The sequence below is a fragment of the Lithobates pipiens genome, unplaced genomic scaffold (genome assembly GCF_037356315.1).
Source record: "Lithobates pipiens isolate NorthernLeopardFrog02 unplaced genomic scaffold, aLitPip1_a1.2 Scaffold_3, whole genome shotgun sequence".
NCBI classification, from domain to species: Eukaryota; Metazoa; Chordata; class Amphibia; order Anura; family Ranidae; genus Lithobates; species Lithobates pipiens.
This window is the reverse complement of record NW_027507790.1, coordinates 219029695-219047641: the sequence shown is the minus strand read 5'-3', so window position 1 is coordinate 219047641 and position 17947 is coordinate 219029695. Positions and strand designations below refer to the sequence as shown.

The window sequence follows — 17947 nt, the reverse complement described above, 5'->3', positions numbered from 1 at the left end:
AAATTACACACAGATGTACTCATTTACTAATAAGATGACTTCTGAAGGCAATTGGTTCCACTAGATTTTAGTTAGGGGGTATCAGAGTAAAGGGGGCTGAATACAAATGCACGCCACACTTTTCACATATTTATTTGTACACATTTTTGAAAATCATTTATCATTTTCCTTCCACTTCACAATTATGTGCCACTTTGTGTTGGTCTGTTACATAAAATCACAATAAAATACATTCATGTTTTTGATTGTAACATGACAAAATGTGGAACATTTCAAGGGGTATGGGTAGTTTTACAAGGCCCTGTATGTCTTCCTATGTATCATAGATTGGTCAATTGTTGGGGACTTACCCTCCTCATATATGCTTACATAAGTAAAGCAGTGTAGGGTGTCAGTAGTTTTCAATTTTTATTTATTTTTTTACAATTTTTATTTTTATTTGAAATTTTTTTTTAACAGTTTTTTATAGGAGCCCCGTTGGGGGGGCTTTGGTGAAATATCAGGGGGTTTAGACAGAGAGGGAAAGGAACTGAGGACAGATATTTCTCAGTCCCTTTCTCTGCATCCTTGGCTGCACTGGACAGTGAATGGGCAGCAGGGGGAATATGCGCCGCATGAGGCGATTGGGGTGTGCCCGCACGCACGCCTATGGAAGAAAGGTTTTCATTCCCCCCTCTTTTATATAGAAGGTAAAACATACATAACTCTCCACCCAATCTCTCACTCTGGATAGGCGGAGCCAGTGCAGCAGATAAAAAATATTGAATTGGCACATCTTCCAATACGTGAATGGCACAACCTTTTAATGTGCCAAACAGGTTTTCAATATAAAGAATATTATGATCATTGATATAATCATATTGCTCAAATGTGCATCATTTTGTTGTATACCAAATTGTTGCCCAAATGGTGAAAATACAGCGATAAATTGTACATTTCAAGGTCTCCGGGGGTAAGAATGGTAATTTATATGAGTATTATTTATGATTATTTCAAAATATTATTGCTACTATTTTTATTATTAATAGAAATAATAATATTATCATCATCATTGCTCTTTAGTCCTCTCTCCTCCAGCTTTGCTAGCTCTTATGGTTGCTATGGAAGCCATGGGTTGCTAGGGGCGGGTCACATGGCGCCGGTCACATGACCATGCGGAGTGACTTCCAGTATGGAATCTCCCTGTGTGATGACGCTGGAAGGTGTGTGTGATGAGGAAGTGCTGTGATCGGCCATGACTGTCAGTGGTGCAGAGTGATCGGATCGTGGAGGGGATGGCGGAGGGGGGCAGTGCGGTGTCTGCCCTGGAGGCGGCCATCATTCATGGGCTCAGACAGCTGAGAGACCGCTACCTACAGAGAGGGGGGAGAGCGGCGGAGGGGGACACCACCGGGGACACGGACTGTCCTCTCAGCAGCCTTCCGGTAAGTGACCGACAATCCGGGGCAGCACAAATCTCATCCGATCCGTGTACTGGGGGGGTCAGTCCTCTCCTTCCATGTCCTGACTGCTGTGTATGTGTTCTTCTATACACTCCATCATCTCCATACACACCTACCTGTCAGAGTGTCTCCATCTACACCTACCTGTCAGAGTGTCTCCATCTACACCTACCTGTCAGAGTGTCTCCATACACACCTACCTGTCAGAGTGTCTCCATACACACCTACCTGTCAGAGTGTCTCCATACACACCTACCTGTCAGAGTGTCTCCATACACGCCTACCTGTCAGAGTGTCGCCATACACGCCTACCTGTCAGAGTGTCTCCATACACACCTACCTGTCAGAGTGTCGCCATACACGCCTACCTGTCAGAGTGTCGCCATACACGCCTACCTGTCAGAGTGTCGCCATACACGCCTACCTGTCAGAGTGTCGCCATACACGCCTACCTGTCAGAGTGTCGCCATACACGCCTACCTGTCAGAGTGTCGCCATACACGCCTACCTGTCAGAGTGTCGCCATACACACCTACCTGTCAGAGTGTCGCTAATACACACCTACCTGTCAGAGTGTCTCCGTATGCATCTTCCTGTCGGAGTGTCTCCATACACACCTACCTGCCCCAGGATCTCCATACACACCTACCTGACCCAGGATCTCCATACACACCTACCTGCCCCAGGATCTCCATACGCACCTACCCGCCCCAGGATCTCCATCTCCATACACACCTATCCGCCCCAGGATCTCCATCTATACCTACCCGCCCCAGGATCTCCATCTATACCTACCCGCCCCAGGATCTCCATCTACATTTACCTGTCAGAAGGTCTTCAAGATTGTCCATCCAGCCCTGAGATTTGCCCGGTCGCTGCACTCTTCAATTTAAAGTGCTGTGTAAGATTATATATCTATCATTGTATCAATGTGTACATAACTCTCTGGCCACTTTAATAGGTACACTTGTTCAATTGCTTGGTAACACAAATTGCTAATCGGCCAATCACATGGCAGCAACTCAATGCATTTAGGCATCTAGACGTGGTGAAGACGACTCACTGAAGCTCAAACTGAGCATCAGAATGGGGAAGAAAGGGATTTTAAGTGACTTTAAGTTTGGCATGATTGTTGGTGCCAGACGGGCCTGATATGAGTATTTCAAAAACTGCTGATCTTCTGGGATTTTCACGTACAACCATCTCTTGGGTTTACAGAGAATGGTGGGAAAAAGAGAAAATATCCAGTGAGTGGCAGTTGTGTGGAGAAAAATGCCTTGTTGATGCCCGAGGTCAGAGGAGAAGGGGCAGACTGGTTCAAGATGATAAAAAGGAAACAGTAATGCAAATAACCACTCATTACAACCAAGGCATACAGAATACCATCGCTGAATGTACAACACATCCAACCTTGAAGCAGATGGGCTACAGCAGCAGAAGACCACACCGGGTGTAACTCCTGTCAGGTAAAAACTGGAAACTGAGGCTACAATTCGCACAGGCTCACCAAAATTGGACAATAGAAGATTGGAAAAACATTGCCTGGTCTGATGAGTCTGGATTTCAGATGGTAGGGTCAGAATTTGGCAAAAAAACAGCATGAAAGCATGGATCCATCCTGCCTTGTATCAATAGTTCAGGCTGGTGGTGTAATGGTTTGGGGGATATTTCCTTGGCACACTTTGGGCCTCTTAGTACCAACTGAGTATCGTTTAAATGCCATGTCCTACCTGAGCATTGTTGCTGACCATGTCCATCCCTTTATGACTACAGTGTACCCATCTTCTGATGGCTCCTTCCAGCAGGATAATGCACCATGTCACACAGATCACATCATCTCACCACTGGTTTCCTGAACATGACAATGAGGTCACTGAACTCCAATGGCCTCCACAGTCGCCAGATCTCATCCAATAGAGCACCTTTGGGATGTGGTGGAACGGGAAATACCGCATCATAGATGTGCAGCCGACAAATCCGCAGCAACAGCGTGATGCTATCATGTCACTATGGACCGAAATCTTTGAGGAGTGTTTCTAACACCTTGTTGAATCTACTCCATGAAGAATTAAGGCAGCTCTGAAGGCAAAAGGAGGTCAATCTCGGTACTGGCACGGTGTACCTTATAAAGTGGCTGGTGAGTGTATATTTATACACATTGTATCCACCGATGGATAACTGGAATTATTTACATTTGTACCACCCCAAAGTCATGCAGCTTTGACACAGCTTGGGATGGGTGCTCCTTGGATGCGGATTTGACCAGTGATAATGGACAAGTGTTGCACAACTGTCACTTGTATAAGGCTGGCCATAGACGGTGCAAATTTCTTTCTTGCAGCCTGTGGAAAGAAATTTGCACAATTCCCCCCCCCCCTCAACACAGACGGTGCTCACAGGGGAATCCCTCCTGTTGAGACGTTGTGTTTAACCAGCAGGATAATTAACCAAAAGCCAACAAACGGATTCCTCCATCCACATTAACAAAGATAGGAGAATTCTCACCGCTCAGACATTGTATTCTGAGAGCGGGACTCCTCTACGGTGAAGAAAGGTTTGACAGATGTCCATCTAATGATAGACTTCTGTCAAACGGGGAAAGCCTTACATGGATCGTAACTCGGCCAGCCTCTACTAGTGGTTGCATCAAGTACAATGCAGGGACCAATGGTCCTGTATTGTACATGAGGGCACCAAGGGCCCACCCACTACTTTGCAAGGAAAGTAAGTGATATAACCTTTTCCTCTACCCCCCTCCCCCCCCCCCCCAGAGCAAAGGGGGCAAATAAACCCTATCTTTCAGCCCCTTCCTCCCTCAGAGCCTCCTTAGAGCCTTTAAAGTTTCATGCACCTTCAGAGCCCAGCTCCCCTCCTTCATCCCACAGACGTAAATGCCAATCAGTCCTCCTCAAACTGACAGGGCGGCTGCAGCAGCTTTTTTTTTTCTCTTTCGTTCATTGACGGACACAGCTCCTTTAAGTCTTGACCTTAGGTTATCACGCCAACTTCAGGAGAGGACTAGGCAGATCATGTAACAAATATGAAAACGGCAAGACTGCACAGCACCGCCCGGGGGGGGGGGGGGTCCCTCTGGCTATAACCCCAGTTTTTTTCTGCCTAGTGTAGAAGGACCTGACTCCCTGAGGGGACCATTGGTCTTGGGATTTTTTAATCTAAAATTTTTGATCCTGTGATGTACAATCAACAGCCGGCTGGGTGACAAGCTGGATAATATAGATCCTGGTAGTCTCCCCAGCCTGGCCGTCGAGCGTGAGCAGGCCCTAGCTATGCACTGGGTCGGCCATGACATGCCCCTTCTGCTCCAGGGGCGGCTGGTGAGCTATATGCTCTGGGGCACACATATGACCAGCCTACTGCTGTCTGTCACAGTGTGCCATGGCCAACGGCCACCCCATACTGCTCGGGTGATGGGTCTGTGGTAGAATGCATCCAGCAATCCCGACAGGAAGGGTAAGTACAGCTCTCCCTGCCTTGGCAGGATAGAGCAACTGGGCATTCCCCGGGAGGTCGACTGGGGGTCAATCACTCTCCCTTTTACTCTCTCCCTATCCCTCATTCCCTCCTCCCCCTGCTGGGGCCACTGTGTGACTGGGCATGAGGTGCGTGTATGTATCTAGGCCGGGGGGCTTTGGCGGGGGGCTGCGCTGACTGTTAGGGTCCGTTTTTACTTTTCTGTCCCTTTATTTTTTTATTCACTGTTAGGTGCCCGAGTAAAGTTATCTCAGGAGCGCCCGCTGCCATTTTCCTATAGTCTTATGCAGTGTATGGGCTGTTGATTTTTTTGCTAAGGACGGCATGTTTTTACCTCTAGTGCTGGGTCTGTGTACCTCAGAACAGCACGGTTTTCACTCTGAGTACTTTGTGACTTAAACAGGGCAGAGCAGTCAACGGCAGCACAGTGCAGCACTCGGTCAGGGTGGTGAGTCCTGTGGAGGGGCTCCTCAGTCTGTGAGCAGCTAGGAGGGTGGGATTTGTGTACCTTGCCTTAAGTCCCTAAGTTGTGACAGGTGAGTGAGGGTCAGCATGGCGGCAGAAGCTAGCGCTTCTTCCCCAGACATCCCTGCTATTGCAACCGGCTCACCGCCAAAAAACGCGGTGCCTATGGACGCTTTGCCGGCGGTCTTGGAGACCTTTGTTGCCAGGGTGGAAGCGGCGTGCGGGCGCAGGGGGCGTGTAAAAAAAAACGCCCCCTGCCCCCGTCTTCTGGGGAGAGCTCTGATTCAGACTCGGGTCCTGCGATGCCTGGCGGCCCCTGTTCTGACGTATCAGAGGAATCAGGACCGTTCGGACAGTGAGAATGACTCTGACTCTGTGTCCGGGTTAGCGCAGGAAAAAGCGATTAATAGGAGAACTTATCACTGAGGTGCAGGATACCCTGAAGATACAGGATGCAGCAGGAATCTCTGCTGAGTTGGCGGTCCCTTTTGGGTCCCGCAAACCGGTTCGCACACCTAAGGTGTTTCCGTATTTGTCTTATTTTGAAGTTCATCTACAAGGAATGGGGAAGTCCGCAGCGGGCCTTTTCATTCCCAAGAAGAATGGAGGTGCTTTACCCCTTTGAGGAGAGCCTCCTGCAAAAATGGACGTCTCCTCCAGTCGTTGACCCCCCACCGCCCCCCACCCCCCCGGTATCCAGGTTAAATAAAGTAACCACAATTCCGCTAGAAGGAACTCCTACCTTCAAGGACTCTGCCGACAGGAGGGCTGAGGCAGTGGCCCGGTCCATGTTTACGGTAGTAGGGTCAGCGTTACAACCTGTACTGGCCACGACCTTGGTGTCGCAGACGCTTACTGAATGGGCAAAGTTGTTGCACCGTGAATTGGAGAAGCAACAGTCTCCCCCGGTCTGCATGGAGCTGGCAGACCAGTTTGTGCATGGCCTTAAGTATGTCTGTGATGCAGCCCTGGATACGTTCCCTTTGCTCTCTAGCGCATCAGTATCAGCAGTGGTGCTACGGCGCCTGATTTGGCTGAAATGCTGGTCTGTGGACCAGGCATCTAAAGCACTGGCGGATTTGCCCTTCCGAGGTGAGAGGCTTTTTGGAGCTTCGCTGGATGACATTATTAAACATGTTACCGATGGGAAGTGCACATTGCTCCCACAGTCCAGTAAGGGTAAGGAGCCACGCAAGGGCCCTCTTTCTGCTCAGAAAAGTCTTTTTTCACCCGCCCGGGTCAGCAGGTAAGCATTTTCAGTCCAACAAGGCGCCTGCTGAAGGGCAAAAGCGTCCCTGGTTTTGCAAGCCAAGTCTGTGAGCAAAAATCTTATCACATGAAGGTTTGCCCCCACCCAACTCTCGGGTGGGGGGTCGCCTTTGAGAGTTTGCAGCTCAGTGGACCTATCTACTGTCCAACCAATGGGTCTGAAAACTGGTTTCATCGGGATACAAGATAGTTTCTTTCTTGTCCACCAAACAGATTTTTTTCCCTCCAACCTACTTCTAATTTCGGCCTGTCAGGAAGCCCTGTTTGGGGCAGTACCGGACCTGCTGCTGCGCGGGATGATAGTACCTGTACCTACGCTGGCTAGGTTTCAGGGATTCTACTCCAATCTGTTTGTTGTCCCCAAAAAGGAAGGGGTGCGTCCAATCCTGGACTTGAAGGCCCTCGACAGTTTTGTGAACGTGCAAAGGTTCAGGATGGAATCGGTTCGCTCCGTGGTCGCTGCACTCCATCAGGGGGACTTCCTGGCATCCCTGGATATCTAGAACGCGTACTTGCATGTACCCATATCAGACATCAGAGGTTTCTGCGATTTACAGTTGGGGAAGAGCACTACCAGTTTGTGGCTCTCCCTTTTGGCCTGATGTCAGCACCCCGAGTCTTTACCAAAGTGTTAGCTCCAATTCTGGCACTGCTAAGGCAACGTTGGATCGCAATCGTGGGTTACCTAGACCTCCTTCTGAGAGCAGCTTCCATCTCAGAATTAAGGGAGGATGTAGCGATCACCGTGCAGACTCTCCGGGAGTTTGGTTGGGTGCTGGACCTTAAGAAGTCGGTGTTAGTGCCGACTCAACGCCTGGAGTACCTGGGCTTACTGTTGGACTCCTCAGAAGCGAGAGTTTTTCTCCCTTCAGACAAACTGCAGACTCTTCAAGCCGCGGTGAAGTTGTTGGTGAACTGCAGGTAGTAGCCGCTGCGCTTCTGCATGCAAGTTCTGGGCCTCATGGTAGCCACTTTCGAGGCGGTACCGTACGCTCAATTTCAAACTCGAGTCTTGCAGAAGGAGATTTTGTCAAAATGGAACAAATCTCCATTATCCCCGTATTTCCAGATTCGGGTGAACCAGTGAGGTGTTCCTTTTGTTGTGGGTGAAGTTTTTTGACACTGCTTGGGGACATCCCTAAGGTCATGTATTAAAGGAGCTGTGCCTGTCAATGAACGAAAGAGAAAATTGTATTTTTGTACTCGCCGTAAAATCCTTCATTGATGGGCACAGCACCCACCCCTCCTCTATGTTTGTACTGCTTTTTGACTAACTGAGTTGCAGGAAGCAGGGTGAGGGGTTATAGCCAGAAGGACCGCCCCTGGGCAGTTCTGTGCTGTCTTGCTGATTTTACATGTGTTACATGTTCTGCCTAGTCCTCTCCTGAAGTCGGCGTGATAACCCTAAGGTCAAGAATTAAAGAAGCTGTGCCCGTCAATGAACGAAAGAGAAAAGGATTTTACGGTGAGTACAAAAATCTATATATTTTTTTTCCTTCCGGTGGCACCACAGCGCATGCCACAAACATTACATATATTACAAACATTATGCCATTATTTTTTGCCATTTTTTTTGGGGGGGGGGGGGGGGGAACAACACTTTAAATGGCTGTTTTTTCTTTTATATCCTCGAATTATATGAACCAAATTTTTAAACTGTTTTTTGCAGGTTGACATGCAGCTTTACCTGTTATCGTTCCTCACCCCACAAGACCTGTGCAGGCTTGGAATGACAAACCGTTACTGGAATGAAATGGTACAAGACCGCCTTCTATGGAAATACTTCCTGCTGCGAGATCTTCCCACCTGGTCTTCCATTGACTGCCACAGCTTACCCAATGTTACTCTCCTGAACTCCTGCATGCCTGAATCCGAGCAGATGGATGCCAATTTTATGTCCATGTGAGTCCTTCTGTATAATTAATCTGCCGGTCCATGCTGTATTTGTTAAAACGATCATGTCTACTGCTAAAAATTCCAGATGGAACTTCCCTGCAATAGAAGAGTTCCGTCAGCACTCAACACTTCCAGGATTGGTGGGTGCCCGTGTCTCCCCCCACGTGCTGTAGCTCCATCCTCCAAACCCTACATCAATGCCTAGTACACACAGGCTGAACGTCTGGAGACATAGGCCGGTTCAATAAAAGCTGTCCGGCATGCGGTCCGACAGAAGACAGCCGTGGGGATGGAGGATGGAACCACACCATAGGCATCTGAAAATCTTGGAAGTGCCGAATGCAGAAGAACGTGGCAAGGTGGCTTTGGGGTATCTAAAGAAAAAAAAATGTTCTTACTTTTTTCCTTTTTTCCTTTTTTTATTTTTTTTTATTTTATTCCCCTATACTGCACTGTTAAGATTAAGAATAGAAGGGGATCAAATATGCAGCCAAATTCCCCACCCACACCACTGTCTATGGATTACTCTATTAAAGTGTACACTCTGCTGAAGAAGCAGGAGGAGGGTATTGTCAGACTAACTAACCACTTATCTGTGGAAGAGGAGGGGGTCCTGATCTGCAATTCAAAACAAAATGTATTTTTTTTTCTTTTATTTAGCATATTTTATTCGGGTGAAACCCCCCCCCCCCCCCCCCCTTTTTTTATTAAAGTGTTACTAAACCCACAACAGTAAAATCAGTCTGTATATGCAGTAAAGCATGCTTGTTTTAATCACTGTGGAACCCAAGGGGTTAATCCTCTGCATTGTATAAGAAGGCTGTTTGATCCTGTCTTCTCTGATCCTCCCCTTCCACTATCCCCAATCCATCTGCTGATAGAACAGACCCTTGGTGACACTGCACATGCTTAGTTTTGTGTGTATTGCTAGATATTCTTTTTTTTCTTCAGCGTACATGTGATCAGCACTGTCCAGGCAGAGGGTCAGGGGTCCTCCAGCCTCATAGGACAATCGGAGGAGAATGAAAACCTTAACATACATTTCAGGAAATAGTAACCAATACATGTGATTCCCTGGTTGGGAAATAATTTTACAGAAATGAACTTTATTGACAGGCATATGGGACAATAGCCGTACAAAGGATATTGTACAATATCTACATTAGCGTAGTCGAAGAAGAAAAGGGAGAAAAATCTCATGCAAATAAAATGGGATTTTAAACGGAGACAATAAGTCTGTGAATAAGGCGGCGAGCACCAACAACATCAGATTTAAAATGCGTGCCACATGCGTCTTGATGTCCGTGGTGCAGTGGACTTGGTCACACTGCAGCTGCTATTCTGCCAGCCTAAGAATTTTTGATCATGTGTTTACTGCTATGCTCTCAGATTTTGGGCACAGAAACATTAACTGGCGAATAAGCACGATCCAATTTCCTCACTGCTTATCCTGGGTGGGTCTGGCCCCTATCGGGAATAAGTCGCTGCGTGGGAGTTATAGGAGCTGCGGACTACCGATTAGGGAGTCGTGTAATGCTCGGCTAAATAAAAATACCAGATGAAATCAATATGTGCATAAACCCTGATGAAGCAATATGCGAAACGTGTTGGTTTCCCTGCCTGTCAAGCTTCTTTGATTTCAGATGTTAAGCATCATTCTATGGTCTGCTTATTATGTAATATAATTGTGTCTTTTTATCATGAATTCTATTTTTGATACTATGTAATAAACTAGATTTTTTAAATCTGATGTTGTTGGTGCTCGCCTTATTCACAGACTTATTGTCTCAGTTTAAAATCCCATTTTATTTGTATGAGATTTTTCTCCCTTTTCTTCTCCGATTTTGATACCAGGGATGTGAGACTTTGTACTGGAAATGATCCAATTGACAATATATTTACATACTCTACGTTAACGTAGTGTAGTGTAATTGGACCCAGGCCAACGTCAGTGGGAGGGTCCATTGTGATCTCAGTAAGGATTTTGTATTTGTATGCAATCAGGCAGGCCCTTGCACTACATGGTTTTGGTAAATCTGAAGACGGAAATCAGGAGAAAATCTGATAGTGTGTATGGGGCTTTAGTTGTAAAAGATGTGGATGGAGGAGGCTCTACCTGTTTGTAATTTGATGATATCGATTTCCTGGCTGCGATTAATGATGAAGGGGAGATGTTTAGGTCAGTGCTGACGCAAACCATTTTTTAGATTTGCTGTGATCATGCCTAGGTTTACAGTTTGGGGCTAAGCGGAATATAAAGAGCATCTGCCAGTTTGCTCATTCAGGAAAAAGTGTTTTTTTTTTTTTTTTTTTTGTGAAAATTCTCACCCACCCACCCACTATTACTCACCTTTTTATAAACTCCCCAGTCACCTTGTTTGCTGGACTTAAGGAATGGGGGAACATGTGCCCTTTTATCCCTTCCTTTTAGAATGCAGTGGTTGGGTTTGAGCGACCAATCGTCCTATCTGAATACAGTCACATGGTGGGGTTTATTAAGTCTGTGTAAGCTATAACGCTGGCCAAGATATTACTGTATTTATTGGCGTATAACACTCACTTTTTCACCATGAAAATCAGGTGCAAATAGCATGTGCGTGTTATACACCAATACAAAAATTTAAGTTTTTTTTCCCCTGAAACTTCCCTCTTAAAATGAATGTGCGTCTTATACACCTGTGCGTGTTATATGCTGATAAATACGGGTACTTAACTTTTCTCCTTCTCCTTCTCCTTCTTCTTCAGAATTCCATATAAGAACTTCAGATTTTAGTTTCCCTTTATTTTCATAGACATAACCGTCTGATTTTCCTTGTTAAAAGCTACTTGAGGAGCTGCCCAAAGACCAGAAAATCCATGCGGTCAAAGAACCCCATTTATGGAGCAGTGACATCATTCCTTCAGTCTCTGGTGACGCAGGGAGAACCTCGGTTTGCCATGTTTGGTCCTGGCCTCGAGCAGCTGGATGATTCTTTGGTCACACGGATGATGACATCTCCAGATCTTCTACCTGTGGTCAGCATACTTCAAAGGCAGATTGATGGTGAGTCTCAGATCAATACAGTGATCAAGAAAACATGCGAGTGTACATAGGACTTTCATTCAAGCAATTCCACTCATGTACATTGCCTTCAGTCTCTAGCCTGATACTTTTTCCTGTTTAACTGGCTATCAAGAACTCTGTTGGTCAGTAAGGCCACTTTCACACTGGGGGGGTTTTCAGCGATAAAAGTAGCGCCTGAAAAAAACGGCCCCTTTCACTCCAGTGTGAAAGCCTAAGGGCTTTCACACTGGAGCGGTGTGCTAGCAGAACGGTGAAAAGTCCTGCTAGCCGCATCTTTGGAGCGGTGTATTCACCGCTCCTACCCATTGAAATCAATGGGGCAGCGCGGCTATACCGCCGGCAAAGCGCAAATGGCGCTGTGCTTTGCGGGCGGCTTTAACCCTTTTTCGGCCGCTAGTGGGGGGTTAAAACCATCCCACTAGCGGCCTCAGACCGCTGCTAAAACGGCGGTAAAGCGCCACTAAAAATAGCGGCGCTTTACCGCCGACACCCGCACCACCCCAGTGTTAAAGGGGTCTAACCAGCCCAAAGAAAAACGAGGATGAGGCACTGGAAACAGATCATTAACATGTAGGAATCATCAGTAATGTCTCTTGGCTTGGCTTTCCACAAAGCAGGGCCCCATGTGGGAAAAAAACAGGGGACACCTAAATTGAGAAGTCCATGTGAAAAAAGGAAAAAGGGGAGCATAAATGTTTGTCTGGAAAGTATACAATTCTTTAATATTAAGCACATATGAGAACAGCAAAAAGGCAGCCAACTCAGAAAGCCGAGCAAACTGCTAATATATCTCCTGCATGGTAAAATTGGTTGATCTCCAACACCCATTGCTCCATATTTACTGTCTTTTGGAGGCTGTACTGTTGGCTGTCAGCCAAGCCAAGCAAAGAATGCATGCCCCTTGTTAACATTTTGTCTTTTTTTTTTGTGAAGCATTTAGGAGGCATGGCATGGGCAGTTGGGCCCATATCACATTAGCGATCCTGTCGCAGATGAGAACTAGCCACAGTCAATATCACTATATAGGACACAGCAGGGCAGAGAAATGCTCTATTTTTATGTATGTTATCCTGCGAGCTGGATGAGCGAGGTGTTGATCGCTAACTGGTGAGCTAGAATTGAAGTTAATGCACACATGCAAGTAGGGAATTTAAACATTTTAGTGGCCCATCTCTGTTGAGATTTCACCAGCGACAAGATTGCTGGTGTGACATGGACATGTACAGTGGGGAAAACAATTATTTGATCCCCTGCAGATTTTGTAAGTTTGTCCACTTACAAAGAAATGAATGGTCTATAGTTTTTATCACAGGTGTGTTTTGAACGATAGAGACAAAATATCAACCAAAAATCCAGAAAAAACACATGATACAAATGGAGTTGCAGTTCAGTGAGTGAAATAAGTATTTGATCCCCAAGCAAAACATGACTTAGTACTTGGTGGAGAAACCCTTATTGCCAAGCACAGAGGTAAAACTTTCTTTTAGTTTGGTTACCAGGTTTAATTAGCAAAACAGGTACACTAATCAATAAATTTACAGTGCAAAAATTCAGGCATAAAATCCTCTTACTCTAAACGAAATCAATCAGCGCTGAACAAATAAACTAAGATACATATAATATATACTAAAATACTGCGGCTAGAATACTATAGGTCAAAATACCAAATCCCACAATAAAAATTTAAAAATAACAGTACAGCGCAGATAAAAACTAACGAAATTATACTAACAAAGTAATAGATATAACATATATAGATAAATCTATAAATAAACGAAATATAGGATAGGTAAGATGAACTTCAGAAAGTCCACATGTGCAGTGTGTCTTCATTCAGCATAAAAAGGTGATGATGTGATCCCTTCCACCAAAGAGCAAGATGGACTCACACCTCAAACACTGGACCCCTGATAAATCAGACAGGTCAAAAGCGCATATTCCCACCAAGGGTTAATCACAAATATCAGCATACAGACAGGAGTGCTCCGGAACTGGATCCTTTTCATGTCCCATATACCAGCTTAATTCCACATGAAAGTATAAAAAGACGAAATCTAGTGCTCTCCGTTTCCAAAAGATTGATTAAAAAAGTACAAACAGAATGGTACACTCACATGCGGTTACACTGATCTCCAGTGCCGAGTAGTAAACGAAAATACAAATACAGTTGATATCCATGCACGGATCAGCGTTGTGGCTTGCGGGTGACGTCACGGCTAATGTGACTTGGTCCGTACGCGTTGCGTCCCCGAAAGTAGGCGGGACTTCATCAGCGGCTCAATATATGTATTGAGGGAGTCAAATATATGTATATATGTGTGTGTGTGTATGTATGTATATGTATATGTGTGTGTGTGTGTGTATGTGTGTGTGTATATATATATATATATATATATATATATATATATATATATATATATATATTATAAAATCTATATCTCCATCTCCGTTTATCATTATCCAATGTTAAAGCATATAATAAATCAAGAAACAGTACAACATGACAAGGATAGGGTTGGGAACATATAAGAATTGACCTTTGGCAACATGTTCTCTTGTTGTTTTTTTACTGTGATTTCTTCAGTCATTGTGGGAGATTGTAGTAGGTGTTTTTTATCTCATCCTGTGGTTTTAAGCAGTACAGGTCTATTTTATTATCATCGTTATTTTCTTATACAGGCATTGGTTCTGGTGTAACATTTCAACTAAGTAACCAACATAAATTTAACATCTTAACCCTCTATTCTACTACACGGTAAGTGCCTACAATAAAGCTATAATTCTTGTGATAGGATTCAAATTTTTGTTTCAAATCAGTTTTTTTAAACATTACAAAGGATTCCAAGAGAACCATGGGTTAGCTAAACATCTGGCTTTGAAGTTCCGTTTCTCCAGTTGAAACCTCAGATTGAGCTGTTTAGTAAGGGATGAGTTACTGCTCTAATCAATCTTATATACTGAGTTTTGGAAGGCCAAAAACACTCTCTCCTTCATCAGGGCTTGAGAGACTCTGATTGGTCAGTGCCTTCACACAGCATCAGAATGCTCTGATTTGTCCTGGAAGCCCTACAGAAAGATCCCTGGACCACTACACTGGCTGTGCGGGCACTGACCGCTCATCACCCACAGGCGTAATGACAGCGGAGACCAGGGGGGTGGGTGAGGAGGCATTTTTTTCTGAAAAGATGCACTAACCCTTTATATGGCCTTAAAAAATAACTTTCCTGAATGGAAAAGGTGTTAAAGGAGAAGTCCAGCCCGAACTCATTAGGCTGGGCTTCTTCTATGGGTCACAGGAGTGCAATTAGTTTTGCACTCCTGTGACCCACTTTCAGAAGAGAGCGGTCTGAAGTCCACTCTCTGCTGACGTCACTAAGATCAGTCCAGGCACTGCGTCATCCCGACTTTGGGAGTTTGGATCCACCAGGTGGCTGGACTGATAGGCGTCTCAGCCTCTCAGCAAGCCACTGAGACAGCCGCCTCCCCGTCCCTCCACAGCTCAGCGCTCCAGTGAGCGCTGGGGGGGCAGAGTGGAGAGCTGCTGATTGACAGTCAGCAGCTCTCCGCTCGGGGAGTTGAGGGAAATGAGCCATCGGCAGTGTTTGGTGGCTCGGTTCTCAGTGCAGAGACGCCGGGGGACAAATGCAGCATCGGTCCGATGCTGCATCAACCTAGGCAAGTATAATTATGGGATAACAAAAAAAATCTCATACTCCTCTTTTAATGAATTGGAGGAATTGGCGCCAGCCACCTTTGCTATTTACTGTTTACAATGCTAACACCATTCGTTATTCTGATTCATCAATATCTCTCCCATATAGATTAAGATAGTAGAGCTTTTTCTTCAGTCCATATCTCAAGTCCTAATGAAGAGAGAGTGTTTTTGACTCCAAAATGGATTGGATGTTTATCTGTGAACCATTAAAGTGATTTGAATACCTTTACCAATTGGTCTGCCACTTTTTCCCTTGATGTTTGCTTTGTATGGCTTTCTGGGTACCCACTGGACGATAGTAGCCCCACTAAATTGTGAGCTGCCTAACCAGAACCAGTGAGCTCTTTTAATGATAATGGGTTTTCTTTGCCTTGTATGGATAACTATTGAAATCCCAGCACCTCTTAAAGGTGTATTAGAGTAAGGTTTCTCAACTCAAAGTACCCCCAACAGGTCATGTTTTCAGGATTTCCCTCAGTTGAAACGGCTGTGGTATTTACTAAGGCAGTGAAACTGATCAAATCACCTGTGCAAAATAATTAAAAGTCTGAACTTGACCCTTTGAGGGTACTTGGGGACTGGAGTTAAGAAACATTGTATTGGGACACTACATTTATGCCTAGATAAAAATTGAAGCCCTGGGAATGTAGGTTGTGCTCTCGCATGCCTCGCTTTCTTTTGGTGGTATTTGATCACCTCTGCGTTTTTGTTTTTTTGTTTTGTTTTTTTGGAAAACGACCATTTTGGAAAAAAAAACTATATTTTTTCGTTTCTGCTATAAAACACATCCAGGAAAAAAAAAAGAAAAAAATCTAATTTCTTCATCTATTTAGGCCAGTATGTATTCTATTACATTTTTGGTAAGAAAAAAATCCCAAGTGAATATTGATTGGTTTGCGCAAAAGTTATAGCGTCTACAAGCTATGGGATAGATTTGGGCAAAATGAGGATTCCGATGGCTGCACTCCAAAGAAATTCCTTTATTGAAAGATTGGTCCATACAAAATCAGATAAAATGCAAACAGATGACGCTTTTCCCACCACTCTCACTGGTGCTTTGGAACAAAACACCTGGAGTGGGTTTCCCTGTCCATCTATTTTCTGGATTGCATGGGATATATTTATTTATTTTACTAGCAATGGCGGCGATCAGCCACTTATAGCGGCACTGCGATATGGCTGAGAAATCGGACACTAACTGACACTTTTGACACTTTTTGGGGACTAGTGACACTAATACAGTGATCAGTGCTAAAAATACTGTATGCGCACTGTAACTGTACTAATTACAATGGCAGGGAAGGGGCAATCAAAAGGTTACATGTGTTCCTAGCCAGTGTTTAATCACTGTTTGGGAGGTGCTTCTACTAAGGGAAGGCATAGATCTGTGTTCCTACTTGGCAGGAACAAAGGCTCAATGTCTTCCCTACTAAAAGAACAGCAAACTGCTTTGTTTACATAAGCAGATTGACGTTCTGCCTGTGTACTAAACAATCGGCGGGTGCTGGCAGACATCAAGTCAACGGCTGCTGGGCTCCCACTGTGTGTGTGTGATCACAGCTAGAGCATGTCGCCGGTGGTGCTCGCATGCACGCCCCAGACTTGTAAGTGTCAGATCACATGCTACATATGTGATCTGGCGCAGAGCAGCTGCCCTGCCGCAGTATATGTGCAGTGGGCAGTCGTGAAGCAGTTAAAGAAACAATCCCCTCCTGGGTGATAAATGTACATCAAAGGTATTTTACCAAACAACAACTTTGTTGCAGATTCCTATGCTTTTTTTTTTTAATTCTGAAGAAATAGCTGTTTGTGTGTTCAAGGGAATCTGTATGGGAGTGTTTTTTATATACATATTAATATTATATACACAGGGTTCTTCTGAGGAATGTTGCAGGGACTGCATCCCTTTAGACATGTAAACATCCCTTGTGATAGTAATAAGCAGTGACAGGTACTCCTTTTTGGAGAGTTTGGGGTTCTATAAGACCCCAAACTTCTCCTCTGCACTTGAAAGTATTCAAAACTTTATTTTTATTTTTTTTATTTTTTTTAGACTGGGCCTTTTAAGATGCCAGTAATCCGGGAAGTGAGTCATGACATCCCTTTTCGGGTTACTAGATTCGAGACCAGAATGAAGCATCGGCTTTTTTCGGGTCTTCAGCCAGCAGGCGGACGTGCCGGTTGGTTGCTTGGGCCTCCTGGTGGAACGGGAGAGCATGGGTGAGCTGGGGAAGGTGGCAGACGATTCCTCCAGCTGCTTGCAATGACAGCCGAGTGGCTGCTGAGCCTCATTGGTGATTACAATGAAGCCGACCATCCGCTCTAAAGAACGGTACAGGGATGATGCCTACAGCTGCAGGCATCACCTCGGTAAAACCCCTTGAAGTAATATCGGTCTAGTTTGCGACCGATACCAATTCATTAAATGATGATATTGGCCTGAAATAATAGGCCTTACCCATTTTAATCATTCGATCCCTCTTGTAAACCCTTATTTTATTTTTATTTTTTCTTTTAAACATGTTATGCTTACATGTGCACGTGCAAAAGTTTTGCTCAGAACAGCTCTAATCCTCCTCTTTTTGAGGTCTCCAGCTGCACCCC

The 17947-nt window shown here is 45.0% G+C and overlaps 1 protein-coding gene across 1 annotated transcript in view; it reads left to right on the top strand.

Annotated features, from left to right (window-relative positions):
- The first annotated feature begins 1145 nt into the window (after positions 1-1145).
- The window catches only part of FBXO4 (F-box protein 4), a 40225-nt gene continuing 23423 nt past the window's right edge, over positions 1146-17947 (top strand). Inside the window, exons 1-4 of the mRNA XM_077462801.1 lie at positions 1146-1424; positions 8338-8570; positions 11387-11607; positions 14308-14383. Coding sequence (XP_077318927.1) covers positions 1275-1424; positions 8338-8570; positions 11387-11607; positions 14308-14383 — 680 coding nt within the window. The 5' untranslated portion in view covers positions 1146-1274. The remainder of the gene's footprint in view (positions 1425-8337; positions 8571-11386; positions 11608-14307; positions 14384-17947) is intronic.